General features: G+C 41.2%; 1 protein-coding gene across 4 annotated transcripts in view; it reads right to left on the bottom strand.

Moving 5' to 3' along the window:
- The window catches only part of LOC122807756, an 815,279-nt gene that overhangs the window by 615,972 nt on the left and 171,838 nt on the right, over nt 1–27,469 (bottom strand). For all 4 annotated transcript variants that reach the window (XM_044078757.1, XM_044078759.1, XM_044078756.1 and 1 more), the window contains one exon: nt 85–393. In XM_044078757.1, coding sequence (XP_043934692.1) covers nt 85–376 — 292 coding nt within the window. In that variant the 5' untranslated portion in view covers nt 377–393. The remainder of the gene's footprint in view (nt 1–84; nt 394–27,469) is intronic.

Below are 27,469 nucleotides of genomic sequence, written 5' to 3'. Positions count from 1 at the left end.
TACAATGAAAATAAAACGTAAAGCATAATAAAGTTCCATTAGATATATATAGCAGAGTACATACTAAGAACGTATATTACTTACCAAATGGAGCAGGGGGATTCTCTTGAACCTGTCGAAGCCACTCTTGTAACTGTTTGAACTTCCACTGATTCAGTTCACCATAATGACGCCGAGCCTGCATCCCAGTTCTCTCTATGCCTGTCATCTTACTCAGCTTTATGGCAATTTCTTCCCAAATTTCGATCAGTGTCACAGTACGCTGGGAGTCCTCCAACCAAGATTTGTGCTGGTTGTATACATACAACATCATCAAAGACTCCCTCTTTCTCCATTTTAAATTCTTGACCCCTACTCGTTGTCCATGTGCAGCCATTGCTTTGAAAAACAATTCTGTAGAAAAAAGTTAAAAGTTCACCTATTTATCTAGTTATCTCAAAATGTTTTCTGAGGTAGAGCACAAGTCCATATGAACCATTTTCTGGCCAACTCACTGAATACAAACATAAAGCATTTTACAAGATTAAGGGTTACACAATTAATTAAATATGTTGTGAAATCAGAATCATGAAACAGGTTTTAGACACAAGCCTGAAATCAGCCTTAACTGTTATACAAAAGAAAACAATGGTGTGGTATTTACACTGTAAGACCTTGTTGATGTTTAACAGTTTAGAATTATATAACAACAAATAGCATGTAAAAGAAAAAAAAAAGTAGAGAAATTAAGTGGAAGGTTACTAAACTTAAAATATTTAACCTGTGGCAATTTGGTACATTTTGGAATAAATGACCAAATAACTATCGCTTTGGTTTGAAACCTTACTTGTTCAGATAATTTGGACAGTACAGGGGCATGCACCTTTTGCTGCAATGTAGAGAAGTTGTTTTAAAGTTTGATCTAAAATTCAGTTTATGAGTGCAGTTTAGGGAGAGGAGGGAGGTGATCTCCAAAGTTTTGTCACAACATATAAAAAGCTTTGGTCAGCAGTATGCAGTTTATTTCTTGGTACTTGCAGTGTGGAAAGCCTGAAGCAGGGAAGTGATCTAAGCTGATAGTTGGAGATTCTTGGGGAGGGGGCTACACTAGCAAGAAAAGAAAAGGATTCCACTTTCAGCATCCTCAGTATGATTGAAACTAGCAATAATTCGGACATTTGTTTTATCCACCCCCATAGTGCCTTTTTTAGGCAAGGCTCAAATTCTAAACCTACCACCCTAGAACACCAAAAAGGAAAAAAAACTAAGGGTAATGCTGCTCAATGCCAGAAGTCTCAATCTCAAGATGCACGCACTCGAGGCCCTTCTCAATATGGAAAACATCGATGTCTGTGCTGTGACAGAAACCTGATTCAAGGCTCCTGAGAGCACCCCAGCACTAACAGGTTTCACCTCATATCATGCGTTCAGGCCCCAAAATCCGGACAACACCAAGAAAGGAGGGGGGGTGTCCATATTCATAAAGGACACCCACACCTCAAGGTTGGTGGCAACGCACGATGCATCGGAGACCATCCAGGTGCAATTAACCATAGGCAAGACTGCTCTGCAATTTGTAGCATGTTACAGGCCACCCTCTCAAACTCAGGAACCTCACATGGCCTTCCTGAAAACATTGGAAGGGATAAATGTATCTCCAAACACCATCATACTAGGTGACTTCAACTACCCTAATATAGACTGGGAACACTACTCAAGCCCGAACACTCTAACCCAAAGATTCCTGGAGTTCATAAACTCAAATGCCATGGAACAACTAGTCACCATCCCCACAAGAGGAGAAAACATACTTGATCTCATCATCACGAACATGGGATCAAAATGTTCAACACCGGAAGTATACCCCTCACTAGTGAGATCAGATCATAAACTAATCTCGCTGGAGGTCCTCATCCCGCCCCCACCTGAAACAAAAAAGACCACAGTGAAAAACTTCTCAAAAGCCGATTTCACACTTCTAAAAACTAGTGTGATCTCCTTTAAGGCCCCTGAGCCAGTGGTAAACATTACTCAAACCGCTGAATCACTTACAAATGCCTTCTACCAGCACCTACAGGACTGCATGGATCAGGCAATCCCAAACAAAACTAAGACTCTCTGTACCAAAGGCAAGCGTCCAGTCTGGTGGACCCCAGCCATAAACAAGCTCTACAACAAAAGGAGGAAGCTACTACAAGATAGAGCAAAATCCTTGAAAGGTAAGACACCTTTGATCATTATAAGTAAAAAACTAAGAGCTCTCATAAAATCATCCCAGGCAAATTTTGAGAGAAAAATCGCCAAGGACTCTAAAGAGAATCATAAGGCCTTCTTTAGCTATGTTAGAAACCTAGGAGGAAACTCCCAGATATGCTCAGAATTAGTTCAAAATGATGTGAAAATTACTGAACCTACACACATTGCCAACATACTGGCTGACAGGTTCAGTGCAAACTTCTCCCCCCCCCCCCCCCCAAAACCAGAGATATCTATTCCAGAGGATTGTAGCCCCCCAAACATCTCCAACGCCCAGGTGAGAACTGCCCTCACTAAGGCAAAAAACACAGCATCCATGGGACCGGATGGTGTCCCCGGCTGTGTGCTTCACGAACTCAATGAGGAATTAAACCCACAGTTAGGACAGCTGTTTAATCTTAGCCTCACCTCAGGATACGCACTCAAGGAGTGGCGACGGCGACTGTGGTCCCACTTCATAAGGGCGGTGCCTCCACAGACCCTGGAAATTACTGCCCCATTAGCTTGACAAGCCTTATCTGCAAAGCCATGGAGAGGATCATAATGGAACTCATAAATAAAGACATACGGAACTTGCAGACTTTGGATCCAACCCAGTTTGGCTTTGTCAAAGGCAGATCCTGCCTCTTAAACTTGGTTGACTTTTTCGAGACTGTCACCAAGGCCATTGATGAGGGAAAGGCAGTCCATACAGCCTACTTCGACCTGGCAAAGGCCTTCGACACAATACCCCACTCAGGTATCATCGAAAAACTCATCAGCTTGAATGTAAACCCATACATCACAAGATGGGTTGCAAACTGGCTAAGTGACAGAACCCACAGGGTCAGAGTTGCTGGAGCCATGTCAGACTCAAAGCCTGTCATAAGTGGTGTCCCACAGGGCTCAGTCCTGGGTCCACTCTTGTTCGGCATCTACTTTTCTGAAGTACAAGCAAACACAGGAGGGTTATGGCTGACAAAGTTTGCAGATGACTGCAAACTGGGCGCCATAGTCAAAAACACATCTGACATAGATATCCTCCAGAAGGGCCTCACAGAAACGGATAACTGGTGCCAGAGCCATGGCCTGAAGTTAAACGCCAAAAATGCATAGTCATACCCTTCGGGAAAAACAAGGTTACCCCTAGCTACCATATAGATGGCAATCCACTGAGCACAGAAAAAGTCATCAGGGATCTGGGGACCCAGGTTGACAGTAGCCTTCGCTTGACACTCATGTTGCTAAAGTAGTTAGGAAAACCTTCTATATCACCCACCTGATCATGAAGGGATTCACATCTAGATCAAGGGAGGTCATCGTCCCCTGTACTCATCACTCATTAGACCTATGATTGAGTACAATGCCCCGCTCCGAATGTATCTGACCAGACACCTGCTGCAGCTTGAAAGGCCCCAAAAGTTCCTCACCAAAAGGATAAAGGGTCTCAAAAATATGTCTTATGCTGCCCGACTGAAAGAACTCCAGCTCTATTCAGTCTCATACCGCTTGCTCAGAGGTGACCTGTGCCTGACATATAAGGCCATGTCAAACCCAGATTTGATGAATATGCTTCACCTCAAAAAATCTAGATCCCTCAGAACCACAAGGGCGGGAGACTTAAACCTTGACACGGTTATAAATAGAACGTGCTGGAAGGACAGATTCATCACCCAGAGACTCCCTATGCTGTGGAACAAAATCCCGGTACATGTGAGGCAGAGCACCTCTCTGGCCTTGTTCAAGAGGAATCTTGACCAATGGATGGGAGATTGCAGATATACCCCAGGGATTACTTCAGTGTCACTGCTTGACAGAGGCACAGCAAAATGATAGGCATAGTTTTTATTCAAACTAAAGGGGTGGCGAAAGCCACATAACTATGGGCTAGGCTTATAAATGCCCTTGGGCAGATAGCCTAGTATGAACCTATGAACCTAAGCAACCACTTAGCTTTAGGAAGAATAAGACAGTGATGCTCCCATTTTTGAAGGAAGGATAATAAATATGAAAATATGGTTAGTGGGATGCTTATAAAGTAGTGAAGGATTTTAATTTAATTTGGAGGAAATAATTGATAGGACATATTCAACTGTGCTTGGAAAAATGTCCTTACCATTAACAGTTCTGCTTTCTGGGGAAGGTAAGAGTAAAATTTCTGTATACCAAAACAATAGTTGATTAAGTCTGGCCTTTGTCAGATTAATGCAGCACTGTATGTACAAGTAATGGTTGAGGTATATTCAAACAGTAGAAGTGGATTGTTTTGCACGCGTTTATAATTATTAGAGACAGGGTTGCCACCAATCCTGATCTGCACAGGGAACTCAAACTTTCACAATACACACACACAAACACAGACACAGACACACGCGTGCGCGCACCACACACATATCACCTACTCAATCTATTCCCTAACTAACCCTGTACTGCAACTATGTAGGTGCGCACACACACACACACACACACACACACACACACACACACACACACACACACCAGAGAGCACTCATACCACTGCAGATACACACACACACACACACACACACACACACACACACACACACACACACACACACACACACACAAAACCACCACAACTACCGCTCAGCTAAATTCCTCAACACTTGCATACTATGTGGTCTCTCCAATGAAAGTAATGGGTGAATGCAGCATTTAGGCTATAGAATTACTTGGAATGCAGGCACTTCCAAGGGCAAGCACAGTCCCCCAGAATGCCTCTTTAACACTGCGGGAGGCCATGGAAACGACCCATGCTGGAGATTATTCAGACTGCGTAAGTAGAACCACTGCTGCAGAGCTGTTTATAAAATGGGAAAGGCTACAGCCAGCAGAAAAACAGATACATAAGGGCTTACCAATGGTAACTTTCAATGGCCCAGATTCTAAAAGAGCTGTTCTCAGTGTAAGTCTGCCCTGATTCCCAAAGACTTATTCTCAGTGTAAGTGACTTACTTCAGTGTAAGGCCTATTTATAAACAGGCTTACATCAGAAAATTGCTAATATCATGTTTTACTCATCATATGATTTAGTGGTTTGCTGCAAATCATTTTTCACTTTAATTGGTGCTGTACATGCTCTTCGCTAAATACAAGAATTCCACAAAGTCTATGAAGAATGACCAGTTAAAAAAGCTTTTTAATAATTGTTAAATTAGAACATAGCTGTTTTGGAAATACTGAAGTATTTATACAGAAACTGAATACTGAATAAACATAAGACTGAGTTGTGATAAAAGTTCCTGGTTTAAGGATACAACTTGAAAAACTGGCACCAAGCTGCTGATTTAAGAATTTAGGTTAAAGTTATCAGAAAATGCAGCTAAAAAAAAGAGTGTAGATGTCAATATACAGTCCAGCAGGTCAAGTTACCTATGTTAATTTAGTTTCTGAGCATTCTTATAGATAAGGGGAAAAGGGATACACTGGCTTTTCGTTTGCAGAGACACAAACATAGGGTTATTAAAAATGACGTTTCACTCTCGTGACTTGAATGTTTAAGAATTCAACTTCAGATACTGAAGTGTAGTTTCTAGTCATTACCACATTCTGTGGTGGTGCTGCAGTAGCGTTGTCGCCTCACAGTAAATGTTCGATTCTCAGCTAGAGCGTCTTCTGTATGGATACATGCGTGAATGGGAGTACCTTCGTTGAAGGTTGTGCATCAGGGCTGGCAACTCGGCATGTAAAAATCTACTGCCAATCATTAACGGACCGGAGTTCCGCTGAGGTGACCCCTAACCGGGAAAAGCCGAAAGACACAACAACCACATTCTGCTATAATTTGAAGGGTTTCTAGAAATGAATAAGCAAAATTTAAAGGGTCTATATTAGAACATCGAAGTTTCAGAACTTCGAATGTTCTAATATCGAACCCTATTCAGCGAACGCTGAAAATAGTGAAGCTGCAGAAAACTGAATTTTTTCCCAGGGAAAGAATTTGGTTGTCCATTTCTGTCACTTCGCTATTTTCAGCACTGTGGTGGAACGTTACAGGTCGGGTTCAGGTAAGTGTGTGACTGTGTGGACGTGAGGGTTAGGGCGGGTTAGGTGAGTTAGGGTTAGAGCGCGGGTCAGGTAAGTGTGCGATTGTGTGGACGTGAGGGTTAGGGTGGGGTATGTGAGTTAGGGTTAGGGTGTGGGTGAGGTGAGTGTGCAACAGTGACAGACCTTAGGGTTAGGGTTTGGGTTAAGGTAAGTGGATAGTCAGTGGTGTATGTAAAGTTTAGTGTAGGGATAGATGTAAGATTTTAGGTGTATGTGTGTGGATTGCTGTTTGTTTGGTGTGTTTGTGTTGTGTGTATGTATTTGGAACAGCAATTTTTTTCCCTAGGAAAAAATTTGCTGTTCTGAATGTTCGATGTTGTCAGTGTTCGCTGAATTGGGTTCGATATTAGAACATTCAAAGTTCTGAGACTTCGATGTTCTAATATAGACCCAATTAAAACACTAAATGAAGCAATGGAAGTTTTACAAGTACTGTAAGACATATACGACTAAATTCAAGTTAAGTAAGGTCAGTTGGTATTCTGGCCTAAAATTTACAATTCCACACAATCTACTTTTACCAGTATTCTTAATAAATTTTTGTGTTCCAGGGTACTTTCTTAAAAAATGGAAAAATCACTGTCCTTGACATATGAAGCAGTATACTATCATACCTCTAACAGCTGTAATATTTCACAGCAGAATAGCTAAGTATGGGAAATGAAATGCAGTGAAGTAAACAGTTCCAGGACAACATGAGAGTTTTGTTTAGGCAATGTAAAATGTAATACACCAGTAAGAGCAAATCTTGTACTCATCTGCTGATACTGGCTTACAAATTATATTACACTGCATGACTGAATATGAAAGTTGCTTAGATACAGCAGCATCCCTCAGTAAAATGCTATTTGGCAAATCTGGAAGATGAATAGCACAGTTCAGTATTTAGTATAGCTGGAAAGCTTGTTTACTATGCATATAATGACCATAAGGAAAGAGTCTATATTAAATCAGCGAGTGCTAAAAATAGTGAATGCTGATTTACCATCCCATTAAGAACGAAACCTTAAAATCTCTAAGACAAAGAACAGCGATTTTTTTCCCAGGGAAAAAAATCTCTGTTCCACAAAAAAAAAGTTCAGAACACAAAATACCCCCCCCCCCCTACTTAAATATACCAACTCCGAGATTGCACCACAGTGGAGAAAATGGCAAAGTCCCGAAAACGGCCCAGCGTTTTTTTTCCCTGGGAAAAAAATCGCTTTTCCGTGTCTTCGGGATTTTAAGGTTTCGCTCTTAATGGGTTGATAAATCAGCATTTGCTATTTTAAGCATTTGCTATTATAAGCGTTCGCTGATTTAAAGAGAACCCTAATGAAAGAGTATTTAAGGCTAGCAGTGCACATTCTCAAGCATCACAGAATAGTGTAAAAGATTTGTCATCACAGCTGTGATGAAGAAGGCTGGTTAAGGGTAGTACAGGCCACTAAACCACTTATTTATTTAAGTAGAAGACTTACTTGACCATACACTACATATATTAATGGTCACAGCAACTGGGATAAACTGATTAGTTACCCTACCTCTGGATGCTTGATTCAAGATGGACTCTCAAACTTTACTCTCAAAATTAGCATGAAACATAAACTCTTCAGTAGGAGAATAAACTGATTTATCAAAGTGAGCTGACCACTATTACATACAAGGTAGTATCAGAATGCCTATATCTGTTAATTGAAAGGGTTTCAGGGGAAGGAGTGCTGCACACATATTTGCATGCAAGGGACATTTCAGAATATTGTCATGAAGTGCCCTTCTGTGATATTCATCGCCTTAAAAATTCTAAGTTTGTGTGTTTTTCATTGTTTCACTAGAAATGTCAGGTGGACTTGAGCTACACTGTGCTTGTGTATATAGAGTTTTGCTGCTGAGGAAGCACTGTGATAAGTGCACAGGGATATCTCTAGCTCATTCTGTATCATAAGTTGTAAGCCTTGTGAAGGATTTGTCTTCGCCTAGCAGTTTGCACTCATGCCTTGCCTCTACTGTAATGTTTCTAAAATCATTCTGCGATGCCTTTATTGTGGGGCATGACTCACTTTTGAGGAGGGATTTCTACTACCTCGGTCAAACTACTGTAGCCTATTGCAATGGTACTCTGACCCTACCACACACACACACACACACACACACACACACACACACACACACACACACACACATGCACACAAGCATACACTCACACTGAGTTCCATCTGACATTCATTTGAGGAAGGCTGAGACCTTATACTGAGCTGCTGAATGTGCAACCGCCATTCTTTTAGCAAACCTAGGACAACAGCAGATAGTTTAATGATCACTGATGCAGCAGCCTTAGCTATGTGGGTTGTATCCTGCATAGCATACAACAGCCGCACAGCTTCCAAAGCTTTAAGGGCACCTTCCATGCACCCAAACCAATATTCAGCTCGATCTGAGATAAATAAAAATGTGGTCTAGGCACTACGCCCTTCAAAGCTTTCGTGCCAACTGACAGAAGGAGGCTAAAGCCCTGAAAAGGTTAATGTTAGAAAAGTAAAAAATATAGATCCTTAGCCTAGCAACAGAAACATGCAAAAAGAAGGAGGATGGTGGGAGGGAGTGGCTACTGCAACAGTGATTATTCAAACCTTTACTGCTATTGTACAGGTTCATAGTTTCATACACATCTACTACACTAATGACCATAAGGGCTTTTTAAGCCTAGCCATGCATCCAAAATCTCTGACAAGTTCTGGTGCCCTTGATAAGTGTAAGCAGGGGCTTGGGAGATGAAACATTTACAAGCAGGGGCCTGACAGATGAACCAGTGACAGGCTGCTTAAGTTTACTTACCAACTACATTATGTTCATCATTATAATCACTGCTGCAGTGGCTTTAGCTATATGGGTAGACTAACACAGCTTAGACTGACAGATTCCCAAGCTGCCTAAAATGGGCTTGGGTAGACTCAGGACATTCCTGAGAATGGCAAAGCCAAAGGATACGCAAGCTCTGGACTGCACATCCAGTTTATAATGAGATACAAAAGTGTGAGTTATTGACCAGGTTGCTGCTGCACAAGTATCACTGACAGGAACTCTTTTTGCAAACACTGTTGAGGTGGTCATTGCTCTGGTGGAGTAAGCCTTAGGCTTTGAATGCAAAGACAACACTCCTGTTTTATAAACAAAAGAAATGCAATTTGCCAGCCACTTGGAAAGTGTGACTTTTGATACATGTTGTCCTAGTCTCATTTTGGAAAAGGGGCAAAAAGCTGGTCTGATTTCCTGATGTCTTTGGTAAGATGCAAGTAAAATCTGAGCTGTATAAAGAATGTGCTCTTCTTTGGTAGAACAATCTGGAAAAACTGTGTTGATATAAATTTGTTTCAGATGCCACCTTCCTGAGAAAGGGAGGATTTGATCTTAGTGAAACTCTATCCTTGTGGATTATAAGAAAAGGTGGCTTGCATGAGAGCACATTGTAGCACCAAAACTTATCTAGCAGAGGTGATGGCAATCAGAAAAATGGTCTTCCAGGAAAGGAACTGCCATGGGTTTGAATGTTTTTTGTCAGAGATTGAAGCAGCAATTTGATATCCCATAGAGGCAATGGATCTCGAACCGGAGGTCTCAACAAGAAAGTTTCTTTGAGAAAAGATTTAGCCAATCTAAGCAAAGCAATAGATGAATCATTATGTCCTACATGAAAAGTTTAAATGGCAGAAATCTGAACTTTTACAGTAGGGTAATTTGAGCCCTGCCTAAAAAGTTCTGAAAGAAATTCAAGTATCTAAGTGAGAAGGGCTGAGAAAGGATCCAAACTCTTTGAGGACACCCAAATAGAACTTAAGTCTTTTTTGTTAAGTCCTTCTGAGAAGAAAATATTATACGTGCTACTGGACAAGAAAGCTGGGCATCTCTGGCTATCGTTAAAATTGGAGAAACCATGCGGTTAATTTTAAGGTTTGAAGGTCCCGTAGAGGTATCCCAGACCAATAACTCAGCAGATCTGGAATGGGATCCAGCACCCATAGTGGGCGCAGTAAGTGAGACCAAAGAAATGGGGAACCATACTTGCCAGGGCCAGAATGGGCAATGAGGATCACTTTGAACTTGCACCTTGTGACTTTCTAAATGAATTTTGTTAGCAGAGGTATTGATGGAAAAGCATACAGGAGACCTGGGGGCCAAATGTGGACTAGAGTATCTCTTGGTGACTGCCCATGTGGAAGGATGAGGACAAAGTAACTGCTGCATTTGTTGTTTAAGTAGGAGTCAAAGAGGTCACAGCAAGGTTGGCACCAGCAACTAAAGATCTCTGATGTCACTGTTTGACTGAGAGACCACTCATGAGGTAATAGGATACATATGCTCAACTTGTCCATTAGAACACTCAATATCCCAGGAATGTGTGTCGCTACCAGAAAGCAATGGGAAAACATCACCCACTGCCAGACTAACATGGCCTCCTGGCAAAGAGGAAATGAACATGTTCCACTTTGTTTGCTGATGTAACATGCTGTGACGTCCCTCCTCTGGGACAGTGCTCAAGGAACCTAAATCCTCACCACTGGCACTGGTGGTGAACGCTGACTGTGAGAAAAATCGATACACACAGTATTTTCCAATGCAGCCCTTTGCACTGAGCACAATTTCCCTTAAGAATACACACGGAATACACAATCCAATCTTGGGGCTGGGCTTTTTCTCCAGGCCCCAAACAGACACCCCACTGACCACTGTAGAGCCGAGTCCTCAGCCGGGTGTTCCAAGCAAGTCCTCCACCACCCTCTCTGTGAAATCAGTATTCTCAGTGTCCCTGTTCAATGTAGCTGTCACACAAATTCTTTGTGAGATTTGACTTTCAAACACACACACACACCTGGGAAAGGCTGGCACAGCTTAGCCACTCTGCCACCTCTACCCACACTATAAGGTAGATTTGTGGCCATCAGAACACCCAAAGCCAGCTACTCTAAGGCTCCTACCAGGGTACCAATTACACTTAGCAAAATTAATAATTGTACAAATGGTAGTGTTTAACCAAGAAGCAAGACTTTCAGGAGCGTGGAGCCACAGTGACACTAAATAAATGGAGGCACTTTCAGATGTGAAATATTTTCTAAAGGACCAGCCACAATGAAACACTGAGATATAGTTAATAAAAAAATGACAACACTGAATATCTACTCACAATAAACACCAGAGTTTCAATCACAGGAAATATAAAAAACAACACAGATGGAGACTCACACAGACACAGAAAAAACATTTAGCTAATCTCAATATATTTTTAACTGACTGAGGAATTACTGCTCCCTAGTTACTCACTAAAGCAAGGCAAGATGAAGGTGGATGAGTGTCTTGTCAGGGCCAAAACAGAGTGCTTCTGTCACACCTCTCACTAGTATTCAAATGCAATTTCAGTGTTGACTCCAGAATGACATCACATCTCGTCAGCTGACTCTGTAGTTCCTACACTAACCTCTCACTAGAAACCGAGCCAGGGCATGCCACTGATGTGTTACAATACACACATAGAACTTTAGCTAAGGTTTATTACAGCATCTGGAAACTGTAGAACAATTCCTACACTTTCACCCTTCCTGCAGAAACTAACAAGACATTCTCTAGCACCCCAGAGTAGCAATTAGTTTGCCACTACAAGACAACAGTGCAGGGTACCAGCCCAGGCGTTTCACAGACATTGCATCTCTCGCTGCATTCAGACCTGTGAGATAGAATCTTTATGGTCTAAACCAAGTCATTTAACTTCAGGCTATTTTTCTTAAGATTAGATGGGCTGAGCTTAACCCCTTCCCTTCCAGTATCCTATGTTAAAATATATATTTCTTCAGCTACAATAATACAGTCTGACGTGTATGTATATTTCTTTTCTATCCAGCAGGACCTACTGTTGATACATTTTTAACACAAGCAACTTTACAAATACATTTTAACACAAGCACATGTACAAATCAGTCTGATATTGAAATTATATATAATTCTTTACAAAACTCCAGCTAGCTTTGCTGGCATATGTTACGCATGCACTGCCCTACTCCACTTGGCACATCTGGCAGCACCTCACATCATCACATCTCTCCCCCTTTGAAGACTCAAGCTAGTTTTTCAAGTGACCCTGGAAGAATGTTGCTTGAGAGAAATGAGCCTGTCTGGGGACACATTCACCCATACTCATCTTGAGAGCCCATATGCATTGGCATTGCTGACCCCACTATGGTGCTGCATTGCCATGTCATATGCCTGCAACCCCAGGCTCCACCTTACTAACTTGGCACTTTGCTGGCTGGTTTGGTGTAGCCATGTTAAGGGATTCTGGTCTGTAACCACAGTGGGTTTCCTTCCATACAGATAGGGCTGGATATTCTTTTTCTACAGCTGCATAACATTCTGTCCTGGGTTGGAGTCTATGGTTGAGATATACAACAGGGTGCTCTTCTTCCTCTGAGGACACTTGGCTGAGTACAGCCCTCACCCTATGGTTTGAAGCATCCACCTGCACAACAAATTAATTGTTGTAATCTGGACTGGCGCTTTTGGAATGTCTGCTCACAGGCTGGGGTCCACACAACCTTACCGGACCTGTTCTTCCTCATCAGGTCTGTGAAGAGGACAGGTATTGTACTATAATTGGGAACAAACTTCCTATAGTACCCTGCTGTCTCCAATAATGCCCTCACCTGTTTTTGGTAACAGGGGCAGGCCATGCCTGAACAGCTTCCACTTTGGCAGGTTCTGGCCTGATCTTACCACTCCCCACTCTATATCCCAGGTAGGAGACCTCTGCCATACCCACCTGACACTTACTTTAATGGTCAATCCTGCCCTTTGCAGTTTGCCCAGGACCTCCCTGACATGCTGAAGGTGCTCTTGCCAGGAATGACTGTAGATGGCAATATCATCCAGGTAAGCAAGGGCATAATCTCCTGCTCTTGGAAGGATAAAATCTACCAGCCTCTGAAAGGTCACTGTGGTATTTTTCATCCCAAAGGGCATCTTCATGAACTTGTATAATCTGAAAAGAGTCATAAAGTCTGACATCTCTCTAGCGGTGGGAGTCAAGGCCACCTGCCAGTAGCCCTTGGTCAGATCAACAGTGGTCAGATACTTGATCCCACACAGCTGCTCTAAGGCTTCACCTCTCCTAGGCATGAGGTAAGCATCTGACTCTGAGTGGCTGTTTAGTCTTCTGTAGTCCACAGAGAACCTGGTGCTGCCATCCTTCCTTGGTACCAGCACAACAGGAAAGGCCCAGGGACTGCTGGACTCCTGGATTACTCTCAGTGCCAACATTTCCTGTGTTCCCTACCTCAAAGTCTGTCTGACTTGCTCAGGCACCCTGTAAGGGGCCTGCTTGATAGTTCTTTGGGGTCCTCTATCCACATGGTGCAGTACCAAGTGGGTGCACCCAGATTTCCCAGTGAACATGTCCCCAGACTCCTGTAACACTACTCAGGTTTCTCAAACCTGGGTAGGGGATAGCCACTGGGACATTGCTATCCTTTCCACTGAGGTGTCAGTCCAAGCCTCACTGAGGAGATCAGTCACCGGATCCCTCTGAAACTCCTCCTACCACCTACTGCAAATGCTCTGCACAAGGGCCTACCTAATCATGGTAAGGCTTCATCATATTAATAGGATACAGTGTATGCCACTGCATCCTGCCTAGAAGGTTTACCATGTAGTTAACATTACTGACCTTCCCTTTGAAGGGTCCTTCCCAGCAGCTTGCAGCTTACTGTGTCTGACAGGTATGAGCACCATAACGTGTATCCCACAGCATACTCTCGGGCTAGAGCATTCCTGTCATACCAGAGCTCTTTCTGCTGTTGGGCTCTTGCCAGGGTTCTCCTAGGCCAAACCTAACAGTTCTACCTTTGTGACCCTTCCCAGCTCCCCTTCCACAGGAAGTCTAGTATCTTCTGACAGCGGTGCCTCAATCTCAGCCTGGGTATAACCACTCATCTCTGCCCTTGCAGTCACCTTGCCAAGGGGACATCAGTACCTATCAGCAGTTGTGGCTCATCTACAGGCTCACTACTACAGGGTAGCTCCCTCCCCGAAATAGCCACATCACCAGCCCCAGCTTCAGGTGTGGGGTCTGTCTGGGTATCCCCCAGGCTACCAGGCCCAAATGCCTGTCTCCCCAAATGTAATGACTGCAACAGTGAAACACGTAGAACATCTGCAGATATATCCTCAAACACACCTACCTGCCTGCTTCCTTTTCCACCCTCCCAGTCAAGGTGAACCCTAGCCAAAGGTATCTAGAATGGGGTCCCTCCCAAAGTTCTGACTGGAGTGGACTGCCCAGCAAGTACTGCTCCTCCTTAACCACTGCATGCTTCACAATGGTTATGTCAGAGGCTGTGTCTCTCTTGGCAGTGGCCTGTTTTCCATCAAATAAGATAGGATACAAACTTCAGTGATAGTCTGGTACCCCAGTTGTCTACAGACAACTTACCACTGGCATGCTGTTATTCCCACTTGCTGGCTCCCTCATCTTTTGTTCCCCACCTTGCTTCAGTGAACAACTGTATGCTACATGGCCCCTCTGGTTACATTTAAAACATCTAAACTCTGATCCTGGCCATGTACCCGAACTAGCGGCTTCCACTTTTACTGGTGGACTCTGTTAGGGTGGTTAAGGCTGCCCACCATTGGTTCCTTTATATCCATGTGCAGCACTGGGTATCCCCTTCTTGTGCAATGGTGCCCTGCTTGCTAAGTAGAGATCTCCCTTTCTCCCCAGCTTATCTGCAAAATTACACTCCTAATCCGCCAACCAGATTCTCATGTCCTCAGCCAAAGTGTTAAGGGCTTGTTTCCTCACTAAAAGGTCTGCCAGCCTTTCAAAAGTGGTGAACTGACACCCATTCACCCACCTATGAAAATAAGTGCTTAGCTCAGCAATATAATCGCATACACATTCATCTACCCTATATCTATGCTCACTAAACTTTTTTTCTGTAAGCTTCAGGTGTTAACTTAAAATATTCCAATAGACATTGTTTAACCTTGTCACAATTTAAACAATCAGTATCATATAATTTAGAAAGAGCAGTTACAGCTTTACCATGGAGTAAGGGGGGGTCAGGAACCTTACCTAGAGCCCCTTGGTCAACATCACACTGTTTACATACTTTTCAAATATATCAATAAAACTATCAAAAATATCACCTTCTGTATACGGTGGAAGAAATTTACTGACCTTTGATGCTTCTGAGGTTTGGTTATTCACTTCCCCATTACTTCCATGTTCCTGGCAAAGAGTAAGCATATCCCTCTCATGTTGACGCTGTTTCCTATTTTCTTTGGCCTCCAAATGCTACAGTCTCTCATTTTCTTCGGCCTCTAAACATCGCAGTCTCTCTGCTGATTCTAATTCCATATGTTTTGCCTCCAGTTCAAGACTCTTTAATTCCAGACGGGTTTTTAAATCCTCTGAGAAAAAGGTGAACTGTCGTGTTTCTGAGGGCTGCACATCCCCATCACCAGACTAGTTGTCTTCCTGGTTGCTGGTCCGTGCTGCAACTGCAACTAAGGCTGAAATCATTCCCTCTTTAGTCAGTTTGGCATGCACCAGTCCTTTGGATTTGCACAACTTAGCCAACTGGTTCACTGTCAGCTTGCCATAATCCTCTGCTGACATATTTTCCTCCTTTCCCTGACTAAACTAAACTAAAAAATAAATAAAACTGTTGTGAAAAAATGAAACTCTGCATGTTTACTTTGTGTTGCTGACAGTACACACACATTTAGTGACAACTGCTTACAAGGGTACAGAATTTCAATTAATATACACCACTGCTCAGCAATATGTGATGTCCCTCCTCTGGGCCAGTGATCAAGGAGCTTCAGTCCCACCACTGCCACCAATATGTGACGTCCCTCCTCTTGGCCAGTGATTAAGAAGCCTCAATCATCACCACAGGTGCCAGTGGTGAGGATTGAGGGTCCTTGATCACTGGCCCAGAGGAGGGACGTCACACATACCAAGGACATATTGTCTGCCTGGATGGAAATCACACCCGTTGGCAATAAATCCAGAAATGCCTGCAATGCTAGGAGGACTGCTCTCATTTTGAAAACATTGATGTGAAGTTGGGCCTCCACTGATGACCAGGTCCCTTGGACTGTCTTCCCTTTAAAATGTCCCCTCCCGTCCGTGGTTACTGTGGCCAGGAGAGCAGGTGTGCAAAATGGTCTGCCTCTACTATTGACAGAGAAGTTATCCACCAACTTCTATGGGTTTGGCATACTTGAGCAAAATGTATTTTGGTGTGTAGGAGCTGAATGCTCTGGGACCACTGGAAGAACAGTGCCCACTGCAGTGGTGTCTCACTAATGGAACTAATGTAATGGCAGAAGCCATCAGTCCCAGCAGACGGAGAATCATTCTTGCCCATGGATGGGGAAAATGAACTACTTGAAAAGCTACGAGTCTTAAAGGCCAGACCCTTGTAATAGGAAGTTTGGCAACTTATCGAACTATGTCTATCCAGCACGCTATGAATTCTATTTGCTATGTGGGTGATAGTTTGCCCTATATGTGCTTGACTGTTATTCCCAACTGGTCTGCAAGTCTGAAAAGAAAAGTCTGGTGTCTCAATAGTACATGTTTGGAGGTAACAGTTAGAAGCCAATCATCTAGGTATGAGAAGACCTGGATCCCGTGCAGTCGTAGATAAGCTGTTACCACTGCCATAATCTTGGTGAAACTGAATGGCAGTGTTCTGAATTGATAGTGATTGGCTTCCAGCTGGAAACGGAGGAATCTCCTGGACTGCCTTCAAATCTTGATGTGGTACTAGGCATCCTGGAGATCCACAGAACACATCCAAAAGTCCTTCCTCAAAAGAAACAAAATGGACTGTACCGTGACCATCTGAAACATTGTCAGTCTAACTGAGGTGGCCAAGATCCAAAATTGGTCTGAAGTCCCCTGTCTTCTTTGGAACTAAAAAGAACCTTGAATAGACTCCGGCCTCCAACTGGTCTGGGGGGACCAGCTGGATGACTCCTTTGTTTAGCAACTCTAACACTTCTACTTATGCAGACTCCAAATGATTGGGTGGTGTATTGGGAATCTTCAGTCTTATCTCTGGGGAAGATAAAAGGGGTATGGAATAGCCTCTGATGATTATCCTTAGCACCCTTGAATCCGACGTTAGGGTTTGCCAAGCTAGAGGGTGCAAGGTTAAACATCCCCAACTGCCTCCAGAATGCAGCAGTCAGTCAAACATTCAGGGATGCTGGTAAAGTTTCTTAGTGAAGGGGACATAGCAACCTTGATTCTGCGGTCCGCTTCTGCCTCTCAAGAGTTTCCTCCACCTCTACCTTGGGGAGGTCTATCTCCAGGAGTGTCGTGGTGAAAACACTGTCATTTTTTGAACCACATGTTCTTACCCCCCCCCCCTTTGATTCTTGGAAAAGGATCTTTGTGGGGTAGAGAAATAAATTCCTAATGCTGACAGGCTCTTAACATCTTGTTCGCTTTTGATAAGCATTTTCTTTACCTTAGGTCCAAAAACAGTTGAACCATCAAAGGAGGCTTTTATTAAGGATGCCTTAAAGCTTTCTGAGAAATTGCATGGCTGCAACCAGGCCTGGAGATACACAGTAATGTCTGTGTTAGCTGCTCTTGATATGCCATCAGCTGCATTGGATAGCAGTCGCATGGCAACATTATAAGTAGATTGCATGGCAGACAATTGGGCATTCTCTGTTTTTTGGATGTCCAATGGTAAGTTACCTAAGAGAGACCTGAAAACCTGCTTGATCAAGTCCTTAGGAAACATATCAAATGTGCCAGGTGATTTAGCACTCAAAGTGCAAAGGTCGCTGAAGCGTAAATCTGTTTCTCTAGTTTGTCCAATGCCCTGGACTCTCTTTTGGGTGGATGGACAGAAAAACTTTCCTCATGCAGTTCCTTCTTCATGGCTGCTGCTACCACTATGACATCAACTGGAGGGCCTTTGTCCTTCAAGGCTATTAGGATTCTCTCCATTTTTAGGAATGGGCTCTGCCACATCAGGTTCCTTCCAAGCCTCATGAGCAATAAGGTCTACTAATGCATCAGGAAGTGGGATCACCCAGGACATCAATGGGGCAGACCCAAAAGCTTCAAGTAACATGCACTCATCAGAATAAGGAAAACCAGTGGACCATCCTCCTTCTGCTTCATTAATTCTAGTATGTCCCCAAAAGTGGCATCCTAGAAGAGGATCTTGGGGATCCTTCTCCTTCATCTAAGTCTGTGCCTCCAGTGACAGACTCAAGAGAGGAGTCTATGTGATTCTGTTTGCATGCCCTCTTTCACAGAATGTGTCTCAGGGGCTATGATTGGGAGCTTGAATGCTGGGCCACCCCGAACCCAGTTGGGTCTGTCTGTCCTTGTTGACTCAAATGAAAAGAATGAAGCACAGGATCCAGTGGGAGTCAGGATAGATCCAAACTCAGTGCATGCACCTGGCTTCTTGGACTAGCCAAAGTCCTTTCCACAGCCTTGAAAGTCGACTCTGCAAATGGAGCAGATAAAAAACTTCTTCTATCAGCCGACTCAGAGGGTTTCTCAACTCCAACACAGGTCATTTCTGGGCAGAAACTCTGAGTTGAGCTGTCAAGCCCTGAATCACTGAGGGGAAGGAACAGCTCTGAAAACTTCAGAGATGACTCCCAATCGGAGCTCCGACCCCAGCGCTTCGGCTCTGGGACTCATCTCACCTCAAAAGCATCAAAGTTAAACAGTAAGAGAAGAAGTCGAAGCAAAAGTCTCCAGGGCTATCGGATCCGACGATTTTTATTTTTCTTTCCTTTTCTCTTCCGTCTTTTATTTGCTTTTTCCTTTTCTCTTCTATTTGTTTATCTGCTTTATAAATGGTTGCTAGATTTCCTTATACATATTTAATAGAAGACTTATTATTGACATATGTAGCATTTATCTTACTTTAATGTTATTAGTTTATAATGGTTATGATAAGTAGTTACATTTAGGAAAATAGATCTTGTCAATAGATTTTAAATATAATCTTTAAAGCTTTTTTATACACATAACACACTTTGAATGAAAATGGATACATCAGCATGGTTTCCTGCTTTACCTCTCATGGGCAGTATTTCCTATATAGTTAATAAGCTGTCTTAATGATTTGACACCATTGCCTGATTGACTGTTTGCTAACATCTTGATGGTTTCCTGTTCTACCTTTTATGGGCAGTATTTCCTATCTAGTTAATAAGCTGACTTAATGATTTGACACCATTGCCTGATTGACTGTTTGCCAACATCTTGATGGTTTCCTGTTCTACCTTTTATGGGCAGTATTTCCTATCTAGTTAATAAGCTGACTCAATGATTTGACCTAAATTGCTTGATTGATTGTTTGTTAATATTTTGACTTTTTGTATATAAGGAATGTTTTAAGTTTTAAATTTTGTAACCTGATGAAGCGCACGATTACTGTGCGTGAAAGCGCTTGTTTTTACTCAATTAAATAAGAATTGTTTGATTTTAAGCATTGTGGTGGTTCCAGTGTTTTTCAACTATGTGCTGGAAGAGTCCAAACCCATGAGCACTAGCTCCAAAAAAAGGAATCGTGGATGAAATCAGGTGGGACGGGGTCAATGGGACCTTTTCTGGCCCTCCTTTGGAGGGCTGTGCTAGGAGGACCCCTAGTTGAATCTGTGTCCTGAAGAATTTTCTCATCATCTGGTCAACATCCATTTCAGAAGGACTTCTGGTGGAATGACCAGATCTCAAAGACAAAGCTAGAGATGCAGGTCTCAAAGGTGGCGTGTGTTGAAGTATTGGAGAATGTAACCTGAGGTGTATCGGCCCCAGGGAAAAAAGTATCTTTTGATCTGGGAGTTCAGATCCAGGTTGCAGATGGATCTGACTGCCCTAATGACTTAGATGTTGGACCCAGGATACTGAATGGATCTGGAGACATTTTTCTAGACTTTGCTGCCTTTTGCTCTTCCTGTATTTTCTCATCTGCTGATTTCTCTTGGAGCTTTGCCTTAGGTCTTTCAACTTCTCCTTTCCCTTCTTAGTAGAGGAAGATACAGAAGGCTGTCTAACCTCAGAAAACATTGTGGTGTACCCTGTTTGACAGCTCTGGAACTGAAGGCAGCAGAGATACTACAACTATCCTGAAAATGAGAACCACCCAAACAGTAACAGAGGGAGTGAGAGTCTTAGGAAGGAATTTTGTGTCCGCAGGCTGAACACTTTTTAAATCCACCAGGTTTCTCAGACATCAGAAAACACACAATACAAAAACAAACAGTATTTATTCTAAGTATAGTAACTATATATTCTTAACTCACTTTCAATATATCTGTACCTTATCTTTTTATCTATATCTATCTATATTCGTGTGTGTGTGTGTGTATATATATATAAAAAAAAAAAATATATATATATATATATATATATATACACACACATACATTACAGATATATAAATACACACATATATATATATATATATACATATATATATATATATATATATATATATATATACATACATACACACACACACACACACATATATATACAGCTATAGCTACACATATGGTGTGAAATTTGGCTCTAGATGATTGTCACTGTTAAAAATCACATCCTGACCCCATGTGCAAAAATGGGAAAGGGAGTTGTGGATGGATGGATATTATGTATATGAAAAATATCTATTCTATTAATTAACTACAGAAAAAAAACAGCAGAATATTACACTAAATATCTACACCAATGACTATATGAATCTTATGATAACAGGCTGAAACTTAAGCAACAACACTGCTAGAAGGTTCTAGAATAGAAGCACGCTTATGGAAGAATATAAATAAAAAAAAAATACTTACACTAACCCTAAAAGCTAACCTAACCCCAACTCTAAGCTACTACAACACTATACAGAAAGGGAGGTGCACTAAATATTAATAAGAATTTTGCTTTCACTTATCATGAATGCTCAGAGCTCTCGGGGATACAGCTTGTCGAACACACAGCAAACAAGATCTGAGGTAAAGCAGTTAGAAGGAGGGAATTATGGGTACGGGAGAAGTCAGAGCTCTTGGATCCAATACTCTGGTATAAGGCGCCTAGGTCGGATGCTGAACCACATGAAAACAGACAACATTGGATACTTTGTTAAACAGGGAGTTATTTTGAATTTTTCAGTGTTTTACAGTGGTGTTTATTTTTAGGGGACTGAGTTATTAAAGTTATAAATTTTAACTGGTTATTGTTTGAGTGTGTCTGTTTTTTGTTTTTGATGCTGAGGCTATGAGGGGGAGCTCATATTCAAGTTGGGAGAGTAGAATGCCTTGGCCTTTGACTGCTCTGGAGGTTTTGGTAAGAAAAGAGGAAATTCTATTAGCCCAAAACAGGATGGAGTTAGCCTTTTCCCTTGTGTAATTGAGATGGAAAGAGAAGCAAAAGGGAAGGGTCCAGCCAAATGCCAAGGTACTTAAAAGAGGCAATGTTTTCACTGGGGAGGAGGGGGTGATGTTATGGGTCACAGATATGCAAAGACTTTTATGTTTTTTAAGTTTCTGCGTGGTGCTAAAAATCATTAAGTAACACACTACTGACGCATTAAAGAACACATAACACTGCACATGCTCAATATACAGCTGGCACCTTTAAGGAAGCACACCAGAAGAATAAAATGCTAGGCAACTCAAAGCATATATTAATATCTTATAAACTCTAGCATTCTGCATACATGTATGAAAACACTTACAGGTTTAGCTGATAATGCAAGACTGTTTAAATGGTGTATTCGATAGTTTAAATAGCCAGTTCTTGATACACAACTCTTCGTTTCTTTGGTATGAAAATTAAGGTCCTTATATTGCACACACATGGCGATATGATTACTGTGAATATGAATATGAGTCACTACACTTATAAAAATCACTCTGCTCCATGTCAACTGCTGTCACTTTTGTGGTAAGGTATTTCTGCATCTGAGACAACCATGGATGACTGTTTTGCAGTACATTATCTGTGCTATGATTCACTTCACAAAACAGAAGTAAGTCTACATTGATTAATCCAAAATATGACCATTACACTGAAATGTTCATCAGAGGTCCACAAATAAGGAGTACCTCACATACTTTTCAGCAAAAGGCAGAGGGAAAGTGTAAAATGAATCACAGAGCATCTAAAACCCCATAGATTGTGGAGGCCTTGCAGCCTCCAGAACCAAGCTTAAAAATTCAGTTATTTCATCCAGTTGTTACAGTCTTGTTCATACAATCTGTGATACTATATAGTGGGTCACACCCACTTTGGACTTCTTTAAAATTTGGCAGTTATAGAGAATGTGCTAGTATGGGGTTACTGATAAGATCTTGTGGTGGGTTCTAAAAAATACATTTTTTTCATTTAGGTATGTATTGTGAAATCATTTGAAAAGAAGGAACAGATATTTTTCCAATTATTTTCCGATTATGGTCAGAAAGGGAGTGGACCTACAGATAACTACATCACTATGTATAGAATCATATGTAGCTGTGACAGGCTGGTAGAAAGACTGCTTATAAAGAATGAGAAAAGGAGGAGTACGATTATGGACCCTTGAGGCATTCCTCTGGTTAACAGAACAAAGAATATGCTTTTTTCACTTTTAAATCTGAATTCTATTTTAATTCTAAGTTCTGTGATGTAAACAAACATTGATCAACTTCAAAAGATACTCTGAAATTAAATTGCTGATGTTTAACATACAGCTAGCACCTTTAAGGAAGTGCACCAGAAGAACAAAATGCTATATAAATATAGGACATTCTTTCTAGAACATTTCCAATGTCTTAGGAAGCACTACATCACATGCAATATAGTCTGACCACTTGCCTTTCTCAACATATACTTTGGAATCGGAGTTTGATGCAATTACACTCATTTCTTCAAGGCACTGCATCCTGCACCATATAAATTGTCATCTGGAGAGTTCAGAACTCTGCAAACACTTTCAGAATCTGGAGTTCTGAGCAACTCAACTCCTTTATCCAAGGCATGATGCTGCACGTATTAGAATATGACACCACAACCTGGAATGTTTGCTTATGTGGCATTACATCTACAGAAATGACTGCATATGAGATACCACTTACATATACATAGTGAATGATTAATTTTGAGAATCCTCAAGAAGATGTGTCATATGTAGATGGCAGTTAAACTCTCTTTGCAGCTCATTCAAGTTACAATGCATAGTTGTACTTTACAGTTATTGTCTGCATTTCATTACAAATGTTTGCAGTTGTACAGAACACTTTTTTTTGTTTTGTTTTTTTACATACATACATACATAGATACATTATCTGAAACTGTTTGCTAATATTCATGGTTATAAAGCTTTACATACATAATATGTTTATGTGCAACATCAGTCCACTCTATATGCAAAGAATGTGAGATATTTCCTGTAAAACATTAGACTTCTTCAGATCCTTTAAAAAGACTGATGCTTTAGATGAATATATATATATATATATATATATATATATATATATATATATATATATATATATATACATACACACACATATATGCACACGCACACACACACACACACACACACACACACACACACACACACACACACACACACACACACAGTGTCCATAAAGAGAGACAGATATGACATATATGAATGAATACACAATCTCCCATATTTATTATAATGTATATTACTTCATTTGACTGCAAGAAAGATAAGCTATTAATTTATACTTAACTTTAAATTGGACAAAGAACGTTTGCAGAATTGTGCATAATTTGCAAACAGCTGTAATTTGTATATGTTACATGTCTAACATTTATAGTGGAAAAAAAATTTGAAATGTTAGTACACATAAACCTCCACAAATATGGCACGATGTCCTACACTTCTCACATTTTATTTTGGGGGGTGGGGGTTTGACCAATAATCTAACAAGTGCAGTAGGTCATGACTTATGTTTCAAAGGTTATTAATTGTTGTTTATTAAACTAGAATGCAACAAATGCTTTTGGCCAAATGCTGCTTGGGCACAATCACAGCAAACAAAACTTAGCTCCAGTGCAAGCCAACAATCTGAGGGAACTAATACAGTGCCATGATCAGAAAAAAGTTATGTGATTCTCTTTGAAAGTGAACTCAGATGTAGGTCTCCATAATGCTATCTTAATATAGAATATTCTGACTGGGTCTTCGACAACAACTAACTTATTATGTGTTTTGAAACATGGATACCAAAAAATTCCCCTCAAGAGCAAAGCTTAAGAGATGAATTTCTTGGCATTCATGTTAAAAACATAACAGCTTATGACTGCTGAGACCCGAACAAAATTCTCTGCAGTGTATAGAGTTTTATGTGCGATATGTACTACTAGTCAGACTAACTTACAGAAAGTGCAGCAACACAAAAATTTAAAACCTCTGAAAACTGATAAAAAAACAAAAGGAAGCACTATGACAGAAACAAAGGGTCTTTCTGAAGAATGAGCAGCTTTAAAACTTGTCAGAAACTTCATTCTGCCAAAATGTAAAGGTGTGTGTGTGTGTGTGTGTGTGTGTGTGTGTGTGTGTTTTTATTTAGTATCATGCTGTTGCTGCAAAATATATAACAGAACCTATAAGAGACTGTATGCATTTAATTCAGTAAATTATTCAGTTTAATGCTACCTTTGGAACAAACTTCAAGTACATGTCAAGCCACACTGTCTGCTGATATTCCCTAGATCAAGATTAGATCTTAAAAAAGTACTTAAGGGGTGCTTAACAATCTTGATTTTTTTTCCTGTTTCTGGACTGTAATCAAAACATTCTATGCACTAGAAAATCATTAAAGTGATTATCTCTGAAAGTGTACTTAGGGCCTCATAACACTACATTACTATCCTCTTAGAATGGTACTGCTGTCATGTTCTCTGGACATACTCCTTCTAGGCCACATTTTTCCTTACAGAATGATGTTCACCAATGTCAGATTTCAAATATTTTAGGGTCATAACCAGCAACGTTACATGGAAGTGCAAACAAGTATAACAACAAGCTCACTTGGCCTAGACAGGAAAATAAGGTACTTACGTATTAGCGCAACCAGATTTTCGCGGTTGCGACTTTTAAATATTTCTGCACAAACGAGCCCATGAAACACTATAAGGTGGTGCTCTGAGTTAGTTTGGCTGTGGAATAACTTTGCTTTATCTTCGGGAAGACAAATGTTTGAGAAAACCCTGTTCCTGTTTTCAGAGTGCATCACACATGCACGCTTGAAATTGTCATGCCTGCTGTCATTCTGACGAATGGATTTCTTTTGTCTGTGTGGAAGGAATCCTTCAGAGAAGGCAAACACATGCACAGTACTGATGGTTTTGGTCAGTTTTTTGTTTTGTTTTTTTTTTTGGGGGGGGGGGTAATTTCGAAAGATATGTTCAGGTGTAAATGAAACAGCTGCTACCAGCCAGAAAGTACAAGAAGAAGTGCATTGTCTGGCAATAAGATGCATTTGGAAGTGTTCTTACTATGAATAATCATGATGTGATTTTGAGTTTCTGTCTTTTATTTTCTAAAGTATGGACAGTGCTTCACAAACGGGGACACTTTGTTAGTATCTGAAGTGAAATTATGCACTTAAGTGTCTGTAAATCAGCACTTTGCCTAACCTAGGAAAGGCAGTAATCCTTGCCCTTGAGAGATTTACAATCTCCTAACTTCGCAGACTGTATTTGATGACTCGCTTTTCCAGTAGCTGACCGTCTTGAGAAATGCAGGTACTGCAAAGCGGACCTCCACTGTGGAGTTACAGGAGCAAAGAGTACAAACTCGCACCCTTTCTCCTCTTCCTGGCTCATACCCACAGTGACAGAGTAATGTTTTCTTCTTCACAGACTCCTTCTTAGGTTAAGCAACCTGTTTCCGCACACAGATACCGAATTATGGCAGTGCGGAAATCTGGTTGCGATAATACGTAAGTACCGAAAATAATTATGCAAGTCACAACCGTGAAAATAACAACAAGAAACCCTTTATGAATTGCTTAGAATGCTGCTATGATGTTTTACATGTAAGAAATTATCTTAGTTTACTAGTAGGAAAACCTTTTATTGGAGATAGCACATTACCACTTACTTAAACCAAAAGACATAACATGTTGAGCAAACAATATACTCTGTAGAATGCAGCTAATCAGCATCAGATCATTTTTTTCTGATCTAAGATTTTTATCACATACCAAAAAAAAAGTTATCTTCTTCTGCTTAAATACTATGATTCAGCATGAGATTCAGAAATCTTAATTAAATCATTAGCACTGGATACTGTAAATGTGCTTAAAAATTGCACATACTTTGACACTGAGTTTCATAAAGAAGACTTTTCTTTTTGCAATGTACAAAAGGAACTGATGGGGAGACTTGAGTTTATCCCCTCTAACCAACAATTCCCATAATACTGAATTATTCATCCTTTATGTACAACCATTATTTTGCAACCAGCATACCCAAATGTAATTTACTGTAAAGCCTTTAAATCCATCATCTGTATTTGCTAGCCTAATAGGTCTTGTGAATAAAGGACGCCAACGTCAGCATATTTAGCATATCAGAGGCTCGAATGATCATTGCTGTGGTAGCCTCAGCTATATGGGTTATATCCTGCCAAGGAAATAACAGCCAGCCAGCTTCTAAAACGTCAGGGCACCTTCCATGCACCCAAACCATCAGTCATCTCAAGCTGAGCCAACTAAAAAGACAGGTTAGGGACCCAAGTCCTTCAGAGCTTTCATGCCAACAAACAGAGGGAGGCTGAGCCCTGAAAGGACAATGTTTGGAACAACAGAAAATACATGTCCACACCCTAGCATAACCATAAACAACACACCAAACAATGCTGATGGAGGGGGGAGTAGCTAATACAGCAGTGATCATTCAAACATCTGCTGTTATGATAAATTCACTTATACAACTGTACTATATTCAACATACTGATCACTGCTGCAGAAGTCTTAGCTATATGGGTAGACTACCCTAGTATACTACATTTGGGAGGTGGAAAGAAAAGAGTCCAAGAGCCCAAGGAGAATGGTCCTAACAAAACCTGATCTGGACCAAGAGAAGAAATCAAGGTTGTAATGCCTTCTAAATGTATTCTCTTAGAATCCCAGGTTGTGTAAGAGACATTTCACCCAAATA

This window comes from Protopterus annectens, chromosome 7.part1, assembly GCF_019279795.1.
Source record: "Protopterus annectens isolate FY-2018-M chromosome 7.part1, PAN1.0, whole genome shotgun sequence".
Lineage (NCBI taxonomy): Eukaryota > Metazoa > Chordata > Ceratodontiformes > Protopteridae > Protopterus > Protopterus annectens.
The sequence above is the reverse complement of the archived record's forward strand: the minus strand, read 5'-3'. Positions and strand labels throughout refer to the sequence as shown.